The sequence below is a fragment of the Neovison vison genome, chromosome 3 (genome assembly GCF_020171115.1).
Source record: "Neovison vison isolate M4711 chromosome 3, ASM_NN_V1, whole genome shotgun sequence".
Classification (NCBI taxonomy): domain Eukaryota; kingdom Metazoa; phylum Chordata; class Mammalia; order Carnivora; family Mustelidae; genus Neogale; species Neogale vison.
This window is the reverse complement of record NC_058093.1, coordinates 147,088,532-147,112,270: the sequence shown is the minus strand read 5'-3', so window position 1 is coordinate 147,112,270 and position 23,739 is coordinate 147,088,532. Positions and strand designations below refer to the sequence as shown.

Sequence of the window (23,739 nt, the reverse complement as noted above, 5' to 3'; positions counted from 1 at the left end):
GAGCAGCTGGCCTGACCACCGGCCAGCCTAGCGGGGACCAGGAACTCGCCGCTCGGCCTTGGGGTTCTCCCGTGGAATGGAAACCATCTCGCAGAGCACCAGCATCCACCAGGGCCATTCCGAACGTCAGTGCTTCCTCCCTAAGTCTTCTCTTTTAGGATCCCAGTGTACATAAATAAATACCTCCAATCAAAAGCCGAGGAGTTATCCTTGACTCCATCTCCTCTGACACCTCACATCAAATCCATCCGCAATTCTTGTGGGCTCTACCTTCAAGTATATTGAGAACATGACTATTTCTCACGTCTCCCCTGCTGACTCCCTAGACCCAGCCACGATCATGGTCACCTGGTCTCCCCCCACCCCCTTCCCGGCCACCTACAGGCTATTTTCAGCAGAGGAGCCAGAGCGATCCTTTTCCATCTAAAACAGAGCAAGTCCCTCTGTTCAAAACCCTAACTAGCTGAGCCAATGTCCTTAGAGGGCCGCAAAAGCCCTGACATGCTCCGCCACCACTGCCACCACTTACTTCTCTGCCTTCATCTGCTGCTCTCTTGCTCTATTTCAGCCCTTCTTGTCCTGAGCACCCCAGGCAAACTCCAGACAGGACTTGGCATTTGTGGGACCCTCTGTAGGGACATTCCCAGTATCTCTGCTGCTTGCTTCACCTTTTTAAGGTCTTGGCACAGATGTCACTTCTCAGCGAGGTTCTAACTCCCCCTTTTCAAGTCTGCGACCCAGAATCCCCAGCATTCTCTCTCCTCCCTATTTTTCTCCATTGAACTCATCACCTCCCCTCTATGTAGAGCGTTGCAGGGGATAGAATGTTCTCCTTTCCTTTGTGGAAGCCCAAGCTAGTGAGGGGAAAGCTTCTATCTCCCTACTTCGTGGCTGCCCTAAACCACGGCAAGTATCAAGTGGTAGTTTGAAAAAGATGGTGCCCTAAGAAGATACAGAGGCAAGACCTTGGCTGTGCTACCACCATTAGTTCATGTTTTCTGTCAGTTCTGTGGGCTCTCTAATCTCCTTTCAGTCTGCAACTTAAATTAGCCAAAATTGATTTCTAGGCTTATAACCAAAATTCTGATTGATATTGAATTAAGATGTCAGTTACTTATAAGTATGTAAATATTAGCCTGTCCAACAATACTTTGAGCAAATCAAGGACTAGGTCATGTTTTTTGTTTATTGTGTATAGTTTCAAAATCTCTTCCTCACCCCGTTCAGCGCTCTTTCCTATATAGGTTTAAGCAGTGAATGACTCCAAATAATTGAATGATTAACAAAAAAGTTTCTGAGTATAATTTGAATGAGAAAAATAAAGTCATGGAGTCTGCCCTGTTATTGCTTTTTGGGGTCTGAAATTTACCCACCGGTTTTACTAATTTGTGATTAGAGCCATTATCCTTCTCTCTTAATTCCAGGTTGGTTACTATTGTAGATGTAATGATAGGTTGGTTCATTTACTGATTTGAGAAGACCACCAGTGTATTATATCTAGGTCACATCTAAAATGAGAATGGGAGAGAAAAGAGAGGCCAGCTTTCTCATACCTGTATAAATTATATTATTAGATGTGCCAACTATCACTCTGGAATGACTCATATTTGAATAACACTTTAAAAACCATTTTCAACAAACACCATTTAGTCTTTATAACAAAAGTTTGAGGCAAGAAGAGCAATTATTATACTCATTTCACCAAAGGAAAAACAGGGGCTCAGGAAAGTTAAATAACCTGGCCAAGGTCACCCAAATACAAAGGAGCAAAATCAGGACTCAAACAGTCTTTGGCTCAAAAGTTATGTTGTTAAGCAATGTAAAAAGAAAAATGACAAATCTGGAAAATATTTGCACCTTCCATCATAGTTAAAGAGTTATTATCCCTAATATATATAAAGCAGCTAAGAATTCATAAGAAAAAGACCACCATTACAATGAAAAATTGGGCAAAAGTTATGCACAAAAAGTGCACAGAAAGAAAGTCAAATGATCCTTAAACTTATGAACAGATACTCAACATAGTTCAGTTATGAAAGATAAATGCACGTTTGAACTCCACTAAGATGGTAGATTGGCAAAAAAAAAAAAAAAAAAGAAAGAAAATAAAAAATCCCAGAGTTTGACAACATTAGTGGTAGTGAGGCTCTGAAGAAAAATGTCCTCTGGTAAGTTGCTAACAAAAGACAGAATGAGGGGCACCTAGGTGGCTCAGACAGTTAAGCGTCTGCCTTTGGCTCAGGTCATGATCCCAGAATCCTGGGATCAAGCCCGGGGCCGGGCTCCCACGTCAGCTGGGAACCTGCTTTTCCCTCTCCATTTGCCTTCTGCTCCCCCTGCTTGTGCTCCCTCTCTGTGAAATAAATAAATAAAATCTTAAAAAAAAAAAAGAAAGAAAGAAAGAAAGAAAGGCAAAAATAACATAACCCCCAGAACAGTACTTTAAGCATTATCCAGCAAAATTATATATTTATTTATCAGTTGAGTCATCAATCCCACTTGTAGGAATCTATGCCAAAGATATACTTGCAGAAATAAAAAATAACTTGTGCAGAAGGTTATTTGTTACCATACTATGATAGCAAAAGACTGTAAACAACCCCGAGAACTGACGGAATAAACAAACTGTGGTATAGTCATTCAGCATGAGACAGCTGTGAAAAGTAAGGAGGAAGAAATTTGTACGCAGGTACATGTCATGGTAGCCTAGACCATGTGCTGCTTGGAACTTCCTTCCCAAAATAACCTGCTGCAAGGAATGCACCTTTACTGATGCTTTTCGGCTTTTTGTGTTTTTAAATCACCATCTGAAGATGACTTACTTTCAGCTTAAAGAACTTCCTTTAATATTTCTTATAAAGCAAGTCTACAAGCAACAGACTCTCTCAGTTTTGCTCGTTTGAGGATGTTTTTATTTCGCCTTCATTACTGAAAAATAGCTTTGATGGAAATAAGATTCTTGGTTGACAGGTTTTTCCTTTGAGCACTTTAAGTATATTATACCACTGCCTTCTGACTTCCACTGTTTCTTTCTTTTTTAATCATTTCAAGGTTTTTTTTTTATTATTACTTTCAGAAGTAGAATTTAGTGATTCATCAGTTGGAAATAACATCCAGGGCTCATTACATCAAGTGCTCTCCCTAATGCCCATCAGCCAGTTCTCTCCCCCACCTCCCCTCCAGCAACCTTGTTTGTTTCCCAGAGTTTAGTGTCTCTTATGGTGTGTCTCCCTCTCAATTTTCATCTTATTTTATTTTTCCTTCCCTTCCTATGTTCATCTGCTTTGAGTCTTAAATTCCACATGAGTGAAATCATATGGTATTTGTCGTTCTCTGTCTGACTTATTTCGCTTAGCATAATACCCTCTAGTTTCATCCACATCTTTGCAAATGGCACACACACACATATCTATCTCACATCTTCTTTATCCATTCATCTGTTGATGGACATCTGGGCTCTTTCTTTTTTAGTTTGGCTATTGTGGACATTGCTGCTATAAACATTTGGGTGCACGTGCCCATTCAGAGCACTACATTTGTATCTTTGAAGCAAATACACAGTAGTGCAATTGCTGGGTCATATGCTAGCTCTATTTTCAACTTTTTGAGGAACCTCCATACTGTTTTCCAGAGAGGCTGCACCAGCTTGTATTCCCACCAATAGTGTAAGAGGGTTCCCCTTTCTTCACATCCTCACCAACATCTGTTGTTTCCTGACTTGTTAATTTTAGCTATTCTGACTGGTGTGAGGTGGTATCTCATGGTGGTCTTGATTTGTATTTCCCTGATGGCTAATGAGGTAGAGCAGTTTTTCATTTGTCTGTTAGCCATTTGTATGTCTTCTTTGGAAAAATGTCTGTTCATGTCTTCTGCCCACTTCTTGCCTAGATTTTTTGGGTTTTTTTGGGTGTTGAATTTGATAAATTCCTCATAGATTTTGGATACTAGCCCATCTGATAAGACATTTGCAAATATCTTCTCCCATTCCATAGGTTGCCTTTTGGTTTTGTTGACTGTTTCCTTTGCTGGGCAAAAGCTTTTTATATTGGTGAAGTCCCAATAGTTAATGTTTACCCTTGTTTCCCTTGCCTTTGGAGACATGTCTAGCAAGAAGTTGCTGTGGCTGTAGTCAAAGAGGTTGTGCCTGTGTTCTCCTCTAGGATTTGGATAAATTCCTGTCTCTCATTTAGGTCTCTCATCTATTTTGAGTTTATTTTTGTGTATGGTATAAGAAAGTGGTCCAGTTTCATTCTTCTGCATGTCCAATTTTTCCAACACCATTTGTTGAAAAGACTGTCTTTTTTCTATTGGATGTTCTTTCCTGCTTTGTCGAAGATGAGTTGATGATAGAATTGAGGGTCCATTTCTGGGCTCTCTATTCTGTCCCATTGATCTATGTATCTGTTTCTGTGCCAGTACTGTACTGTCTTGATGATTACAGCTTTGTAATAGAGCTTGAAGTCTGGAATTGTGATGTCTCCAGCTTTGGTTTTCTTTTTCAACATCACTTTGGCTATTCGGGGTCTTTCTGGCTCCATACAAATTTTAGAGTTGTTTGTTCCAGCTCTGTGAAAAAAGTTGATGGTATTTTGATAGGGATTGCATGGAATGTGTAAATTTAGCCTTAATGTCTAATGATTCTACCAATCTTCCTTTCACCACCATCGCCATTCATTTTAAGAGTGCCCTTAAGCCTGAGGTCTCCACAGTCTATTGTAAGTGAAGCCAACATCTTGGAAGAGAAGGTACATTTGGAAGGTACATTTTTGGTCGACTTCTCCCTCCAGGCAAAATCTCTGAGCTAATGCTGTGGAGCTGGAGACAATGGCATGCTACTGATTTAGTGACACCACCAATTTAGGAGCTGGGCACTTGAGGAGTGGGGTAGAGACTTCGGGTCTTTTTGGCTGGCCTCTCCCTGCATGGAACCACCACTTTATGAGCCAAGGCAAGGTAATCAGGGCTCTTGTATTCTCACTAGGCCATGCCTAAACTAAAGCCTCCATCCCACCTCTTAGCAACACTTGTCTGGAATTTAGCCTCACCAACCAGCAGCTGGGGGCAGCAGGAGAAACACTGCTGTGCCAGCCCTTGCGAGAAGATAGCTCTCTGACCGAGAGCTGGGAGGACAGGGAGAACTGTGTTGTCAGTCGCACCAGCCTAGAGTGGAGGTTTGGTCTCACTGATTAAGAGGGGAATGGAGGGAAGCAGATCTTGGTTCAAATACTATTATCTCTCACTGTTCCTACCAAATTTTGGTAAAGTTTTTGGGAAAAAAAAAAGTTTCTTCATTGCTAAATTTCCTTAGGACCATTTCCAGGGATTTTAAATGATTATAGGGTTTGGGATTGGGTTTTTTTGTTTGTTTGTTTGTTTGTTTTTGGTGGTGGGTTTTGTTTTGTTTTGTTTTTATCACTTTAACCAGTTTTTTCTGGGGAGGGGCCCATAGAGCACTTCATGCTGTCATTTCAAAGTTCTTCTAACACTGACTTTTAATCAAGTGTCATTCATGCAGAGAAGGAAGTAATACTTTCCTGAATATAATCTTGACTTTGGAACCCATGTAAGTAATTTACATAATTTAAATAAAAATTTTTTTAAATACCTAAAAAACTTAAAAATGTAAAATAAATAAAAGAATCTACCTGTGTATCAGGTTGGTGGCATAACAACAGAGGAAAAAAAATTCTTAAGTAACCTAAAAATAGTTTTTTGACCATACATACCTATGGTCATATATCCATGATTTGCTGGAGCTACTTTACTGGAGCTAAATCCAATTACATTAATGTTATTAGGAACCAAGATTTTTTTTTATATAAGTGACATCAGTATACAATTAAAGAAAAGTAAAAACTCTATAATCTTACACTTGAGTTGAAAAAAATCAGCATGGGGGTGCCTGGGTGGCTCGGTGGTTAAAGCCTCTGCCTTCGGCTCAGGTCATGATCCCAGGACCCTGGGATCAAGCCCCGCATCGGGCTCTCTGCTTGACAGGGAGCCTGCTTCCTCCTCTCTCTCTGCCTGCCTCTCTGCCTACTTGTGATCTCTGTCTGTCAAATAAATAAATAAATAAAATCTTAAAAAAAAAAATCAGCATGAATTCAAGACTTACTTCACTTAAAAAAATATATATATATAAGCTCTGCTAATATTAGTCTGCTAAAAAGGCTTAGAACAACCCTCTAGATGTAATTCCCTGTGATAGGAAATGCAAGAGATAGAAAAACACGTTAAATGATACCATGGAGATAAAATCAGCCCAGTCCAGAATTTGGGAAATTCTAGAGGACAAGGGACCCCATTTCTTCCACAAATAAATTACAAGAAAAAAGCAGAGGGAAAAGAAACTATTACAGTTAAAAGAGGGGCAGCCGGGAGGTTCCATTGGTTAAGCATCTGATTCGTGGTTTCAGCTCAGGTCATGATCTCAAGGTCCTGAGATTGAGCTGCGTGTTGGGCTCTGCGCTCAGCATAGTCCGCGTGAGATTCTCCCCTCTTTTCCCTCTCCCTCTGCTCCTCTCCCCACTTGGGCTCTTGCTCTCTCTATCTCACTCTCTCTCGAGTAAATTTTAAAAAATGTTTTTTAAAATGTTCGAAAGAAACTTTAGAGACTTATACTGTAAGCAGTGTAATCTTTTTTTTTTTTTTTTTAAAGATTTTGTTTATTTTATTTGACAGAGATCACAGGTAGGCAGAGAGGCAGGCAGAGAGAGAGAGGAGGAGGAAGCAGGCTCCCTGCTGAGCAGAGAGCCCAATGCTCGGGACCCTGGGATCACGACCTGAGCTGAAGGCAGAGGCTTTAACCCACTGAGCCACCCAGGCACCCCCAGCGTAAACTCTTTTTGAATACTGATTCAAACAAACCACCTACATATGAGACTCTTTGGGAATAATTAGGGAAATCTGAACACTGAACAGTTATTAGATGATGTTCATAAGGAATTGGGTGTTTCAACAAATCATCAGGTGAGATAATAGCATTGTAGTTAAGTTTTTTAAAAGAGACTTTTGATGTTTTTATCATATATTTTTATTTTTTGACTTGAATAAATGAGCCTCAAAAAGTTATGAGATGTGGGGCACCTGGGTGGCTTAGTGGATTAAGCCTCTGCCTTCGGCTCAGGTCATGATCCCGGGGTCCTGGGATTGAGCCCTGCATCGGGCTCTCTGCTCCTCGAGGAGCCTGCTTCCCCTGCCCTTCTCTCTCTGCCTCTCTCTGTGTCAAATAAATAATAAAATCTTAAAAAAAAAAAGTTATGAGATGTGATCAGGAAAATTTAAACAATGAATGAATATTTGATGTTAAGGATTATTGTCATTTTATGATAATATTATGGTTGTATTTAAAAAAATACTTACCTTGCGGCACCTGGGTGACTCAGTCAGTTAAAAGTCTGACTTCAGCTCAGGTCATGATCTCAGGGTTCTGGGATCCAACCCCTGTTGTCTCCCCACTCAGCAGGGTGTCTTCTCCTGTTCCCTCTCCCTCTGCCTCTCTTCCCACTCATGCTCTCTCTGTCTCTCTCTCAAATAAATAAGTAACATCTTTAAAGCATAGAACAAAAAACTTATCTTGAGGTGCCTGGGTGGCTCAGTAGGTTGGGCAATGACTCTTAATCTCAGCTCAGGCCTTGATCTCAGGGCCATGAGTTCAAGCCCCACAGTGGGGTCTACACTGGGCATGGTGCCTACTTAAATAAAAATGAATAAATAAATAATACTTATCATTTATATTTATATACTAAACTGCCCACCATCATTATGCAGTGTTGAGACTACCAGAAAAAGGAGTCTTAAATGCTTATAGAAGTATTTATGGATAAAATGATATTGTGTCTGGAATTTGCTTTAAAATAATCCACATTTTTGTTGCCTTTGAAGGGGAAGGGTTTGGTTGCAGGTGAAACAAGATGAACCAGATGTTATTAACTATTGAAGGCGAGTGATTGTTACACATAAAGGTGCATTAGACATTTTCTCAAGTTTCATGTATATTTAAAATTTCTCATATAATGGAAAGTTTTAAAAATAAACAAAAAGTTTTGTGATAAATATATAACAGCCCTGAGGAGAGGAGTTGTAGGAAGCCTTGATGGGTAGGCAGAAAGCCCTGGAGTAGAGGAGTCTGTGGCGAGTACTGCTGTGGGTAACCCCTATACTAGCTCAGTTGTGACCAGGACCTAGCTGTGGAATGATGTGTGTCTTCCCAGGTGCTTCTGAGCTAAGCAAGTGTCAGGATAAATAAAGTTCCAGTTCTGGTGTTTAATACTGGCTAAGTGAGACCCCATGTGACCAAATCCAATTTACTGTTCCATTTTGGCAACACCAATCCAAATCTCAACCCACCCTACCAGACCTAGCTCAAGCCCCACCTTTTCTTAACTAACTGTATATCCACTGAGCTCCCTTTGCCTATATTCTTATCATTCATTTTGTCTTCTCATTTGTTCCCTCATATTGTTAGCTGGTGGCTTCCCAATACATACTTTTCCAGCCTCAGTGTATACTCCTAAAACCAGGGACTATGACATACTTAAAAAACCCTTTCAGCCTCAAAAACAACACGATCCACAAAGCTAGAGCTCAATTAATAATTGAATGAAGACTTTGAAGAGGCCAAAATGTAAAATACTTAATGGTCTATTGGGCAAAGCAGAGGGGGTGGGGCAACATGGCTCTTGATTCCATTCTCCGGGGGTTTCAAAGACTCCATAGGCACAGCACCTCTATTCCTGTTATGAAGCTGCTGGGTGCTTTGGCCACCTCAAGTATGTCCAGCAAAAATCTGTGCCATTTGGCACTGCATAGGAGCTTGAAATAGCTTTTTTTTTTTTTTTAAAGTTGGAATTTAAACCGAGTTTTTTATCCTACTGATAATCAAGACGTTCAGTTTCTGCACAGAGCAGGCCCGGGCTTTTCACTCGAGCGTCCAGCAGGCTATGCTGTGCCCAAGGATAACACACCTTCAAGGCTTGCGGCGAATCCCTAAATAAAGTGGAACAGAAGGGAGGTTTGGGGTCTACAGTAATGCTGCCATGGACTCTGATTCAAAGGCACATTGCACGGATTGCATGGAGCACTGGGTGTGGTGAAAAAATAATACTGTTATGCTGAAAATAAATAAATTTAATTAATAATTTTTTTTAAAAAAGCACATTGCTTTTTCTTAGGCATCGCAGGCTTAAACGTTTAGATTTAGTGATTAAAAAACTGAAAGACTCATCCCAGCGAAAGAATAGAAATTACACAAACCTATGCGGGAACAAAGTATCGGGGGCAACACTGTTCGAGAAGCACGCTGGAAAACATAACACGGAAAACAAAAGTAATAAATAGTAAACGTTTCCCCTTTGAGGGCTCTGGTCCTCACAGGTGACCACTACCACCTTACTCAGAGAATTGTGCGGACGAGTGAAAGCGGACGGGGGGCCAGAGGGCACCAACACTGTATCCGCAATCAGCGCCCAGCCCAACCGCACTGGCCGGCCTGGCCGGGCACCACCGAGCGCGGACCTCCGCCTCGTCCTAGAGCGGCCACTCGCGGTCACAGCCCGCGGCGCACTTCCGCCAGCGCCGGCGCCGCCCGGTGGACGGCTGGGCCTTGCCGCGGGCTTGCGCCTCCCTCGGCTCCTGCCGCGGGCCTCGGGGAGTGGGTGAGTGGGACAGGGCGCGCCGGAGAGGGGCGGGCCAGGGTCTGAGCTGCCGTCAGCCCGGCGTCCGCCTAGTGGGCCGATACGCGCGGGCAGGCGCGCTTTCACCAGTCTCCCGGGCCGGGCCCGGCGTGGACCACCCAGGCCCGGGGAGCGCCGGGGAGCGAGGACGCGCCTCGTCTACCCCCGACCCCGAGGCGGGAGCCCCCAGTCGCCCCGCGCCCCTGCTGCCGCCCACCCCTCCTTCGGGAGACTGACATTGACTTGGGGGAGAGCCTGGGCTCGGACGTGGTCGGAGACCTAGCCTCTGGCCCGGACTCGGCCTTGGCCTCTCCATTTGTCTCTCCCCGGCCCACGGTTCTTTCATCTCTAAAATGGAGGAAGGCAGTATCCGCCCTCCCGGTACCCCAGGGTGATTGCAGGGTTGGCGCCGCCTCTATGGAAACTGGTTCTCAGCTTGGCAACCTTTAGAGTCATTTGGGATGCCTTCCAGATGCTGAGTCCCCAGAATCACCAGGTGATTGTGGTGTGCAGCGGGGACGAGAAGCACTGGCCCGAGGAGTGTCAGGTGACAGTGCTGTGGACGTGTGCTCTCTTCTGGGCCGGCCGGAATGTGCACTTGATCCAAGGTGGATCATAGCCCGGAGAGCAAGCGGCTGCTTTTATGTTCGAGAAGACAGGGACCCAGTCTGGTCTGGTTGCTTTTAATTCCTGGTGCCTCGAATGGTGCATGTCACAAAACATGGACCACTGATGAAGCAAATTAACTTCTGATTCCTTCCCGACCTGGTGGAAGGGTTTTTATTATTTGGCTCATTTTAAAACTTTTTATTATGGAAAATTTCAAACATAGGAAGATAAGATCAGTCTTGTTTCATCTGTTACCCTCACCTCGCTGGATTATTTGAAAGCAGATCTGAGTGTACCGTTTTATTCGCGAAATACTTGCTTACGTGTGTAAAACAGAATAACTCCTTTTAAAAACAAAGCCATTCTCGATTTAATAAGCATATCATGTTATCATTTATCCAGCCAGTGTTTACGTTTCCCCGCTTGTCTCTTTTTCTGCCAATTCTCTTTTTATCCCATTTTTCTCTTTTTAAGTTTGTCCAAATCCAGGTCCAGGCAAGCTACCCATGCCACTTTTGGTTGACATCTTTTCAATTTCATTTAATCTTATGGCTCTTATCCCCCCCCCTTGTATTTTACTTGTTAAAAAAACGTATTCATTGTTCTGTGACGTTTCCTACATGCTGGTTTTTGCTTCTTCCATCCCTGTGGTGTCCTTTAATAAACTGGTGTTTGGATTACAGTTTTTTTCAGATTCAGGTTCTACTCTTTGGCAAGAAAACCTCATCGGGTTATTGTGTACTCATACTGCAGCACACCAGGAGTTAGATAAGATCTTGTTTTTCTTTGTGGTGTTAATATTGGTCACTGGACCTTTTCTGTACAGATTGCACCGCAGGGTAACTAAATAATTTACCCAGGATTTACAGAAGGATGCCCCTAATAACTTCAGATGAATGAGAGAATATCAACTTTTGGCAGCCTCTAATGAAATAGTGAATCCTGACCATGAACGTTAGTGGCTGTTAACCTCAGAAAGAGAGAGACAGCCAGACAGCATGAACTTCCTAATGGAAGTACCAAATACCACTTAATCAGGTATTCTTGGATAATTGCTGGGGGATGTAGACCAAACAAGATTGCTCATGAGTTGATAATTTTTTTTTTTAAAGATTTTATGTATTTGAGAGACAGAGATCACAAGTAGGCCGAGAGGCAGGCAGAGAGAGAGGAAGCAGGCCCCCTGCGGAGCAGAGAGCCTAGTGAGGGGGTGGGGGGCTCCATCCAATGATCCTGAGATCATGACCTGAGCTGAAGGCAGAGGCTTTAACCCACTGAGCCACCCAGGTGCCCCATGAGCTGATCATTGTTGAAGCGTGGTGATGGTTTTATGGGAATGCATTACGCTAATCTCTCTACTTTTGTGTTTGAAATTTTTCATAATAAAAAAAATTTTTTTTTAAGATTGACTACTTGACTAGTGAATTTAGGTCAGCCTGATCTCTTCTTTGTAGTTCTCCATTAGCCTTTCACTTAGTGATTCTCAAACCTGACTGCACGTTAGAATCACAGGGGAAGAATTTTTTTTTAATACTACAACACGTCTTACTTGCAGAATTCCTTTTTAATTGTTCTGGGATGGAACCCAATTATTGATATGGTTTAAAAGCTCTCCAGGTAATTCTAATACGCTCAAGGGTTCTGTACCAGTGGCCTAGATCCATTATTTGTTAAGGATTGCAAAGTGATTATATTTTATTATTCCTTCTGCATTTATTAGCTTTTAAAATGTTTAACTTTCTACATTCTGTTATTCTCACCTCTGTTGAAAACTGCAATCCAACAGGAAAGCCTCTGCAAATTAAATTACCTAATTATCAGAGGAAGGCTTGATCTTGGAAGTGAAAGTGTGGAGTAACACATGGAAGGGACACTGGCAATTACCTAAAACCTGTGTATGGGTTGGAGAGATATACCTTCTGTATGTGTGAGGTGTGTGTGGGGCGAGGGGGTAGGAGGGCTGATTGTATCTCCAAATGGTAAGAAAGATTAGGTGATGTGTAGCTAGAAAAGTATGTTCAGCCTTATGACATTTCTTTTGAATAATCAATATTAAATAAATAAAATATAAAATACATTGAAAATAAAGACATCAAATGCTTTTCATTGCAACCAAAATCAATCCAAAGATTTAAAAGAAAACTTAACCACTTCACACCATCACCATTTTAATCACCCCTGAGATAACCAATATTAACAGTATGGTGTATATTCTTCCCCACAGACCTTCTCTGTCTTATGTAAATGCAGCAGTTCAGGGCATTTTAAAAATGAGATAATGCCATAGCCATCTATACCTTTTATCATTGTCATCCCTCCAAGACAAGAGTTATAGACCTGACTTAAAGTGCAGAACAAATAGTTCTGAATGTACAATAAAATATTCAGTCATTTCCCTGTTGAAATATATTCAGCTGGCTTCCAAATTTTAGCCACCTTAAAAGTACCACCAGAAACATCACTGTACATAGGTCCTTTATTTCTGTAGGGTATAAAGGGGTTGTATAGGGTTCTGTAGGGTATAAAAATGGGTTTGTGGGTTAAAACGTGTTGATATTAGCAGCATCATTATTTTTGGTAATGTATATTGCCAGCTTACTCTCTCAAAACACAAAAGCAGTGTATACCTCCACCACTAGTAATACGAGAATACCTTTTCACCTGTGCTTCACCTACTCATTCTTCCCTCCTCCCCAAACCACTGTCAACCATTGGTGTTTTTATTACCTCCGTAGTTTTACCTTTTCCAGAATATTAAATAGTTGTGGTTCAACTATAGTTTTTAATTGACTGGATTTGGCAGTTTTTTAACTTATGTGTGTGTGTGTGTGTGTGTGTGTGTGTGCAGTCATAAGGTGTGGTAACTTGTGGTTTTAACTCACTTAGAGTTCTTAGAATCTTACTTGGTGTTTCTTTGGGAAACTATAAGAGAGCAAGAATCCAGTCTTTTCTGAATAATTTATAAATAATACTTACAGATAACATAAATAACAGTAAATCTCAAAAGAACATGTTTTTGGTGATTTTGAGCAGTGATGTGTAATCATCCCTGGATGATCTTTTCATTGCAGGGTGGAAGATGTCTATGGATGTGACATTTCTGGGTACGGGTGCAGCATACCCTTCCCCAACCCGGGGTGCCTCTGCTCTGGTCCTTCGGTGTGAGGGCGAGTGCTGGCTCTTTGACTGTGGGGAGGGGACGCAGACACAGCTTATGAAAAGCCAACTTAAAGCAGGTTAGTGTGCTTTCAGCTCTCTCATTAAGACTATTTGTTACTCATTGTCTTGGCTCTCCTTGGGCCTTTTGCTCAGAAACAGCCCCAAGAGTTGCATTCCCACCTCAGTGCTAGAGCCCTGGCCAGATTTGCAAAGCCCTCAGGCATCCAGCCACATCCACTGAACTTTATTTATTTTTTGTTCTTCCTGTAAATGTTGAGAGCAAGGATTTTATATAAGCTTGGGGGTGGAGGATGGAGTGGGATACATGAGGCATATTACAAAGATACTCCAGAAGCAAAGGAGCAGTGTACACATTTATTTCCACCAGGAGATAGTTGTAAGTATCACAAGAGGGTATAAAGAGTTGTAGATGCTCAGGAGAGTGAGATGTTCTTTTTCATTTGTGGTTATCAGGGTAAGTATCTCAAAGAAGGTGACCCTTGAGTTATCGGAGGAGGAGGGATTCGCTGGGCTGGGGAGAAGATGAGCTTGCCAGCCAGAGGCAATGGTGTGAGCAGAGGCCCACCAGAGTACTCCACCAGGCCAGGGAATGCAGTGGTACAAAGCCTTGGCTCAGAGTCAGAACAACCTGGGTTGCAGTCCCAGCTGTGTCTTGGCTTATAGCCTTAGCAGATAAACAAACTTAAGCTTTATTTTCTTAACCGTGAAAATGAAGGTAAAAACTCAACTTAGAAGGGATGTTGTAAGAGTTATATCTAATAATCCCTTCTCTGTGTGCTTGTCTCTCATCAGTAAAACTTAGTTCAAAGACCATCTCCTGAACCTCTGGGGTTAAGTTATTCCTTGTTCATCCCAGGTATTCTATTTCTTTGTGCTATTTTTATTGATTTCTTAGCATCAGTATCTAAGATTGTTATTTAAATAGTTGTTTCTGTGTTTATTGTGTATGTAAGCTCAAGGATTGTGTGTATACCTAGTAGATGTCTAATAAACAACTCTTCAGGTGATGCATGTGTAAGGTATTCAGCACTTAGTATGTGCTTCTCACTAGGTCTTGATAAATGATAGTTATTGAAATTATTCCTGTGATTCGTTACAATGTGTGGCATTGATGACTGAAATAAAGTTAGTTCTAACATCTAAGGATCTCATAGTCTAGTGGTGGAAATTGGTATGTGAATAGACATAGTGTAATGTGATAAAGAGAACAGTGGAACTATATTCTAAATACTGTTGGAGCACAAAGGATGGGGGCATCAGCTGTGTGTTCAGAGAAAGCATCCCAGAAATTGTAATAGTAGAGCTAGGATCTAACTGATGATTAGAAGTCTCCTCTGGTGAGAAAAGTAGGGATGCGCATTGTACACACACACACGCACGCAAATATACCTATACCATTAACATCTCTACATCTACAAAAAAATTTACCTATAAGAGTGGAGGCTGTAATCGTTCACATTTTAGACAATAGCGATTGAGGGGGTGGGGTGATGAAAACAGAAACAAGAAACTGTTAAGTGTGGGTGCCAGAGGTTTGGGTGTGGGGATAGTCTTTTTATTTAATACCTGTACCACTTATCAGTGCTGCATATCAGATTACAAAGTTAGTGTCTTATTTGCATTTATTATCCATAGTTTCTGTGGGTCAGGGAGTTTGAACCTGGGTTGGCTGGTTTCTCTGCTTCAGGGTCCCACTGGGTTGCAGTCCATGTTTGGCCAGGGTTGAGATCTCATCAGAGGCTCCACTGGGGGAGAATCTGCTTTAGAGCTCACTAGAGTTGTTGGCAGAATCCATACAGTTGTAGGACCAAGACTTGCACAGCTCCTAGAGGCCTCTGGTTCTTGATCATGTTCGTTTTGCTTCATGGTAGTTTGGTCCCTTACTGCCAGCCAGGGTGAAAGAAACTCAAGAGCAAGCCTGCTAGCAGGATGGAGTCTTCTAATGTAATCACACCGTATCCCTGTGCCGTATTTGCCTGGTTAGAAAAGTCACAGGTCCCACCCACACCGAAGAAGAAGGAATTGTAGAGAGACATGAACATCAAGAGGTAGGGGCTATGGACTGCCACCTCACACTTATTTGCTACAATACCTTTCTCCAATATTTTATATTATATATATGGTTTTTTTTTAAATTTTTTTAAGCTTTTATTTCTTTATCTGACAGAGAGATCACAAGTAGGCAGAAAGGCAGGCAGAGAGAGAGCGGGAAGCAGGCTCCCTGACGAGCAGAGAGCCCGATGTGGGGCTCGATCCCAGGACCCTGAGATCATGACCTGAGCCGAAGGCAGAGGCTTAACCCACTGAGCCTACCCAGGCGCCCCTATATATGTCTTAAGTAAACCTTTTTGCAAAGCTAAGCCTCACAAAGAATAAATAAAATAAAGCCTAAGGGAACCTTTAGTTTGCTAAATTCTTACTGGCTAAAAAAATTCCTGGCCTCAGAGAAGAGGGAAAGACGGTAATCACAGAATCTTAACTATGACTCTATAGCATTCCAAAAGCCCCCATTCTCAGACTGGAATGGAGTACTCTCAGTTCATCCGGTACTCTCAACGCAATACGGACCTACCGTTATTTGATCCGTTGAAACCCTTTCAGCTTGTAGTCCTCCTGGGGTAATAATATTTTATGAGTTTCATAAGGGATTACTTTTTATTTATCTAAACATACTTCTTTTAAGCTTCCTTGGTCCTCATGTGCAAGCATCTGATCAACAAGTATGGGTTTGTCATGTCTATTTCTTTCATTATTTTATTTTTTAATTTTTTAAAGATTTTATTTATTTATTTGAGAGAGAGAGAGACCAGGAGAGGGGAGAGGTCAGAGGGAGAAGCAGACTCCCCGCCGAGCAGGGAGCCTGATGTGGGGCTCTATCCTGGGACTCCAGGATCATGACCTGAGCCGAAGGCAGTTGCTCAACCAACTTAGCCACCCAGGTGCCCTCTTTCATAATTTTAAAGAGTGAGCTTAAGCCTTCCTTTTTCTCCCCTTAAAAATGATTATTAAAAGTATTACAAAAGTGTAATGAAATGATTATAAAAAGTATGTGTGCAGGGCACCTGGCTGGCTCACTCAGAGGCGAATATAAGTATTGATCTTAGGGTGGTGAGTTTGAACCCCATGTTAGGTGGAGAGGTTAAATAAATAAATAAATAGAAACTTAAAAAGGAAAAGTATACATGCTCATTGTAAAAATTCAAACAAAGCAGAAACATAAAATAAGCCTGAATTCCCCTTACAGGTAAATTTTTTTATAGACGTAGATATGTTAATGCTATAGGTATGTTTGTGTGTGTGTACAGTTTGCATAAATGGTACCATACCAGGCGTAACCTGCTTTTTTTTCGACTGAACAATTATATTGCAGGCATTTTCCTACACTGTAAATATAGCCATGTCCTCACTTAAGGGACGTTTAGTATTCCACTTCTCTGTGGATGACATATACCCCTGTAACTTCCTTGTCCTCAAGGGAATTCATGTACTCTGCTTTCTTCATTTGATAGCATCTTCTAACTTTGATTGTTACGATTGCCATTCCTTCTCCCTCTGAAATCAAGTTTCTTGAGAAATGAAATGTTTGTCTTCCCTGAAACTGTGATAACTGTGGGAAGAAATTTTTGACTTAATTTGTCTCACTTACTTTGGGCTCACAGATTGTTTTGGTTTTCAGTGTTGGCTTTGTTGTGCACTATATAGGGAGAGGACTCTGCAGTTGTAAGGTCAGCATGAGGTCATGACTCAGTAACCATCATAATTCTGTCTGCAGAGGACTCAGGTCACACTTACGGGTGCTTCAGCTGCCCGGACAGCAGGAAGGGGGAAATGAAAGGGTTACAAGAAGTCTAAAGACAGTAAAAGCAAGGCCTTAAAAGAGAAAACTAAAGGGAGCATACTGAGGAAAGTTCTAGAGTGTGTCAGGATTCTCTAGATATCAAATCAGCCTCTGCCCAATCTACTGTTGCTGCCACCGGGGCCTGGGTTTGGTGTATTAACTCTGGAAGGCTTACCTGGAGAACACTTTTTTGCCTTGATGTTGCTGGACAAATCACTTTGCAATAAACTATTCCTATTCTTTTATGGTATCAGTATACTGGTCCTGTTCTCTTATGGTATCAAATGTTTGAAATAGGTGCCCCTCCGTGATTGTTAATTTTAAAATGCCTTGGTGCATCTCAGAAAAATGCTAATGTGGCATCCTGCATATACCAACTGTAAATTCAGTTTACCATTGGCTAAGTCAAGTTACAACCTAAGCCAGTATGCCCTGAAAAAGACATTGTGTTAGCTCACACTGAAGAGGAGGGTTGGGCCCACATACCTTTATATAACACCATAGGGGATCCGCCCTCTGATCTACATTCTGGCTTCTGTTGCCCACCTCCCCTCTGGGTTCTTCACCCCTTTCCTCTCCCACCTCCTCCTCTCTCCCTCCTGCCTCATCATCTTCCTTTTTCTCCTCCCTCTTCAGACTCACTCAGACAGGCAGGCTTTTTCTTGGTTAGTTAATCTCTCGTCCAGTGTGGAGAGTCCTTAAATGGTAGTTTGGGGTTCAAGCATTGGTCAGTTCGGAGCCAGGGGAGCGTTTGTTTTGCTGGAAGTATGTGTTTGTTATTCTCAGAGGAGGCAGTAGAGGGCATTGTAACTGTCAGATGCTTTTGACATTTGAGGCCTGTCTAGTTTAAGTGAACTATTTTAGTACACTTTCTTATTTTTCTCTATTACTTCCTATTCTTTTCTCTTCTCCTCTTTTCTCCTCTCCTCTACCCTCTCCTCCCTTCCCCTCCCCTCCCCTCCCTTCTTTTCCTTTCCTTTCGTTTTCTTTCAGCCTGCCTGCCTGCCTGCCTTCTTCCCTTCTTTCCTTTCTTTCAGCAAGAAGATAATGTAGGAAAATACTCTTAAAACTACAGTACTATGTAATTTGAAGATGTTTCATTAAAAAAGTTATATCTTATTAAAACCATAAAGGCTGTCTTTCTTGCTTCTAGACTCATGTAGCAAAATATAAAGAAATAAGTTTATGGTGATAAATAGAACTCCAAATTCATTTTGCGGCTTTCGGTGTTTTAAGTAGCATTGCATGGGTTTTTACTTCTGGAAAAATTCCAAATTTTATTTCTCTGCCTCAATCAAAAGGGAGAATTACCAAGATCTTCATCACACATCTTCATGGAGACCATTTCTTTGGCCTTCCTGGCCTCCTTTGCACAATCAGCTTGCAGAGTGGCTCTGTGGTCACCAAACAGCCTATTGAAATCTATGGCCCTGCTGGGCTTCGAGACTTTATCTGGAGAACCATGGAACTCTCTCACACAGAGTTGGTCTTCCCCTATGTGGTCCACGAGCTGGTGCCTACAGCAGATCAGTGTCCTCCAGAAGAACTAAAAGAATTTATGCATGTGAATAAAACAGACAGCCATCCCAAAGAGGGACAAGGAAGAACTATCCTTTTAGACTCAGAAGAAAACTCATACCTTTTGGTTGATGACGAACAGTTTGTTGTAAAAGCATTTCGCCTCTTTCACCGAATTCCCTCCTTTGGGTTTTCAGTTGTGGAGAAGAAACGCCCAGGTAAACTCAATGCACAGAAACTAAAAGACCTCGGTAAGTGATGGGTTTTTTTTGTCTTGTTTTGTTTCCCTCTCCTCCTCATCAATTAAGCTGTTGTTAGCTGAAGCTGCTAGAAGTGTCATAATAACCTTCGTTTCCTGTCTCCCAGGCCTAAAACTGACATTTTCTCCACTTAGGTCTTTTGCCCAAAGTTTGTTTATTAAGGGAAATATGTGGGGCCCAAAGATGCTATTCAGACCAAAACTCACATATATATGTGAATCCTTTTCTCTTCAGCTCCCTGGATCCACATTTTAGTCTGTCTTAGCTTCAGCTAGCTAGCTCGGTTGGCAGGGTGGTGATGGTTGTCTTAGGTCTAGGCTTTTATGTTTTCAGGTCTTCTTTCTAAAGTATGTTTTCGGTGACCGCTTTGGCCCGAGTCTTTTTACTGTAGTTGGTACCCGTGCAACTGCAACCAGCTACTTTTAGGATTTTCCTTCTTTGTCAACCTTGCCTGCTCATTCAACCTTGATTAAGTTAATCTGGTGTTCAGAACACCGTGCCTCAACTGTTTCACATGCCTGGGTTCCTCATAGGTGGGAGCTAGCGCACAGAGACAGACTTGGGTCCCCTCTGAGGCTTTGTACCTCCTCTAGGCCAGGTTCTCTTGCATGAGGGGGTCTTCAGTCCTCTCAAAGCAGCGCCCAGGTCCCTTCTACCCGCAGCATCACTGCCTGCCTTTTCATGGCCACAGCAGAGCCCCTAAAAAGCATGATGGTGTCTTTTGTATATTTGTCTCTTTATAGAATCTCTTCCTTCTTCCCCAACTAAAACAAAATACTAAATAATGACGAGAAGTGACTTATGCCAAAGGTATTTTTTCTTATCTAAAAGCCTGTGGAAATACTATTGTATTGGGAAACTTTAAACAGGGCGCATGCTGGAATTAGTGAGCACTTTCTGTTTGTTTGTTAGGTGTTGCTCAAAGTGATGGTCACATGTCGTTCTAGATGACTATAAGATAATTAATACAAGAGGAACTGCCTCTCTCCACAAAGAAGATTGATTATGTATGATTGTCAGAAATGTTCCTTGATGTTGTGATCCAAATGATCCTCTCAAACCATTTTTTTATTAAGTTAAGTCAGTTTGTAGGTACTTTGTCATTATTTAAATGGACTCATTAAATTTACTCAAACATGAGCTTGTTCAATAAAGCAGTCTCAGAAACTGTTACTCCATTCACAGCAGAGAATCAAAGCTGGTAGCTTGATTGTAAGAAGGTCTTAGTCTTAGTGGGACTTAAAGCTTAAAGCTCATCTGACACGTGTGCTTGAGAGATGTTTTAAGTACTAAGGCATCACTAATATCAACAGCCAACACCGAACTTTTAATAATGTATAAATATTCCAGCTTTCCACGAGTAGTAAAATATTTATAACAATTATGAAAAGAATTGGATGCCTTTTCCATTTGCTGTGCTGTTAAAACAGACTCTCTTAACAAGTCATAAATTCCATTCCCATGATGTGATGTTATCTCCCTCCATCATTAGGTGTGCCGCCAGGTCCTGCCTATGGGAAGCTGAAAAATGGAATTTCTGTTGTTCTGGAAAATGGAGTTACAATTTCTCCCCAAGATGTCTTAAAAAAGCCTATTGTTGGAAGAAAAATCTGCATTTTGGGTGACTGTTCTGGGGTTGTGGGTGATGGAGGAGTGAAGCTGTGCTTCGAGGCAGACCTGTTGATCCACGAAGCAACCTTAGATGACACGCAGATGGACAAAGCGAAGGAGCACGGCCACAGCACACCACAGATGGCAGCCACGTTTGCAAAGTTGTGCCAAGCGAAGAGGCTAGTTCTGACTCACTTCAGTCAGAGGTACAAACCAGTTGCCTTGGCCAGAGAAGGAGAAACAGATGGGATTATAGAACTAAAAAAGCAAGCTGAATCAGTGTTAGATCTCCAAGAAGTGACTCTAGCTGAAGACTTTATGGTGATTGGCATTCCAATCAAGAAATGAACCTGGTATTCCAGAATGCATCCTGACATGTCTGTGAATATGTTACTGAACCAGCAGTCAAGTTGGTTGTTGTGGTGGTGGTGGTGGTTGTGGTTGGTGTTTTGGTCTAAGATTATTTGAGTCCTAATAATCCTAAAAAGGATAGAGCTGCATTGCTGAACTGACTCAGCAGCGAGAAAGAGCAACTTTTTGATAATAAATCATTTTAAAAAGAAAGAAAAAACCAGCACCTTTCTTAAAGACCAAATTTGACAAAATGATTGACTATTCAGGTATACTTTTTGTTTTGTGGTTGCTGCCTCAGATATAAACCAGTACCCACATGCGGTTCTGGGCTTGCTTCTGCCCAGTTTTATTGGTGGTGTTGGCAAAGTACAGAGAGCTCAGCCCTTTTGGCTAAAAATGGTGTTTTAGCAGTTTGTTCAATCTGTCCATGTTATTAACGGAATAGAGAAAAATGTAATGAGACATTATACATGCAGGATTGAAGCTAGCATATTAAATCACAATTTGTTTGCTGGAATACTGAATGCAGGGTCAAGGTAGGTGTTTATCCTTCAATTAATGTTTTTTTTGGGAACTTTCTGGTTCGTTCTGAACCTGTGGGTCTCAGCAGGGGGTGATACCATTCCCCTAGAAATTATGGGGGTGTTTCTTGTTAAAATGATGGAGTGGGGGCTGGAGAAGAGTATCATTAAAATTTAGTCAAAGGGGTGAGGGGTGCTAGATCCTACAGTGGTGGGGTCAGTCTTGTACAATGAAAAATGATCTCACCCCAAGATGCAAATTGCAGGCCTATTGAAGTACACAGCAAGTTAAAAATGATACTCCCAGTGTGAATATGCTTTATCAAAATTAATGACATGAATTGAACTGGTTAAGTCAAATTCTTGAAACAAACATTAGAGAATTAGCTAAGGAGATGTTGGGGTTGTAATACCATGTCAGATATTTGACAGAAATGAGCCATGAACTATAACTTGGGAATCTGGAGGTAAAGAAATTGTATCTTTTAAGCTGAGATTTAATTTATGTGTCCCTATGAATAATTCTTTGAGCTCAGTTTTAATAACCTAGCTTTTTCTTCTGAGCTGCTTTCTACCTCCCTCTGTCTGCCATGGGATATCTCTGACTCATTTGACCCACAGTATTTCTCAAAATGGAAAGCTAGTCTCAAGCACAGATTCATTCAAAAGGATTTCCTTATCACAGTTTGGGAAACGCTTTAGTTGTGTGTCCCTCTGGAGGCGTTCTCGTGCCCGTCAGTATCATAAGAACAGTTGAATGATCACAAACCTGTCTTTGGTGCCACAAAGACATGATTTCAGAGTCCCGTTCTGTACCTTGTGGTCTGGTGCAGATTACTTAGTGTTTGTGACCTTTAGCTTGCTCGTTTCTAAAATGGAAAAACTAATAAAACTGACTGGGCAGGATCGCTGTGAAGATTAAGACAGGGCATAAAAGGAACATCACACATGGCTTACAGGTGCTGAGAAGTCCTGCTGTTGATGGGCCTGTCCACTGATTTGAACCCCTTTCTCAGTACTGTTCCACCACATGCTATCGGTTAACCTTTCAGGAACCTTGAGAGTTTTATAATAGACATATTTAGAAATTCTATCATGGTATATACTGTTAAATTCTTTTGGGTTCTGGGGCTTCTCTCATAAAAACTTTTGACTCCTGGGTGGTTCTAGAGTCTCTAGAGTAGTGATAATCAAGATGGGTCTCATTATTCAAGATCTCAGTCATTCTGAAGCAGTTTCCAGAATGGTCTGATTCTACCCTACTCTAGGCTCTTGGGCCACCAAAGTTTGACTAGCTTAAAATGTATCTTGGTTTCTGAACTCAATTTAAAAAAGTATTTATTAGACACCTACTGTGTGCCCAGACCTATACATCTGGGAATGGCTGGCTGGTAGTCCTACTGTATGGAGCTCTTAAGGGTAAAGACTGTATCTTAGTCACCTCTGCATTCTTGGAATTACCGACTCATAATAAGCCCCCAGAAATGTTTATTGAATGAAATGAGGCCTGATATATGACTGCATAAACTTTAGGACCTAAAGTTTAGGACTTGTGCCTAGCCCATTTCATTACTGCATTTGTCCAAAAAATTCTGACCACGTGTTTGGTGGTGCTCTGTTCAACTGAGTACCAGCTAAGTGCCATGCCAGTTTTACTGTGTTGGGACTACATAAGTGAATATAAGACAAAAATTTGAGGCTCACTGTCTAGGTGGTAGATAGAGATAGTAAAAAACAAAAGTAAATATACGGGTCCTTCAAGTACTCTAATCTTGTAGGCTGGCACTCACTTTTGCTCTTCTTGAGCATTCTTTGGTAGCTGACTTGAGCTGTGCCCTTAGAGTCAGGCCCTACTACTATATGGGCTAAGCCCTCAGAGACCATGGGAATGTGGGAACAAATTGATACAGTGAATCGATCAAGCATAGGCTATAGATCCATGCTGAGAATCGCTTCTTGGGCTCTCTTCTGGCCTAGAATTTTTTTCTTAATGGTCGGCCACATTCTAAGAATTTGTGGAGCTAGAATTAGGAATGAAGCTTATACTGGACTTGCCAGAACCTGTAATCTGCTTATGGTTGTATGACTCTAAGGGGATTAGAAAATGTATTGTACACCAAACTCACTTGATCACCAAATCCTCTTTTGCCAAGAAACATCTTGGAACACGGAGA

At 41.7% G+C, this 23,739-nt stretch overlaps 1 protein-coding gene across 1 annotated transcript; it reads left to right on the top strand.

The window, feature by feature from the left end:
- The first annotated feature begins 9,601 nt into the window (after window positions 1–9,601).
- Window positions 9,602–21,254, top strand: ELAC1 (elaC ribonuclease Z 1). The gene is made up of 4 exons (XM_044242956.1): window positions 9,602–9,656; window positions 13,355–13,519; window positions 18,603–19,070; window positions 20,572–21,254. Exons 2-4 carry the CDS (start codon window positions 13,363–13,365, stop codon window positions 21,036–21,038), a joined length of 1,092 nt encoding a protein of 363 aa, XP_044098891.1. The 5' UTR covers window positions 9,602–9,656; window positions 13,355–13,362; the 3' UTR covers window positions 21,039–21,254.
- The last annotated feature ends 2,485 nt before the right edge of the window (window positions 21,255–23,739 follow it).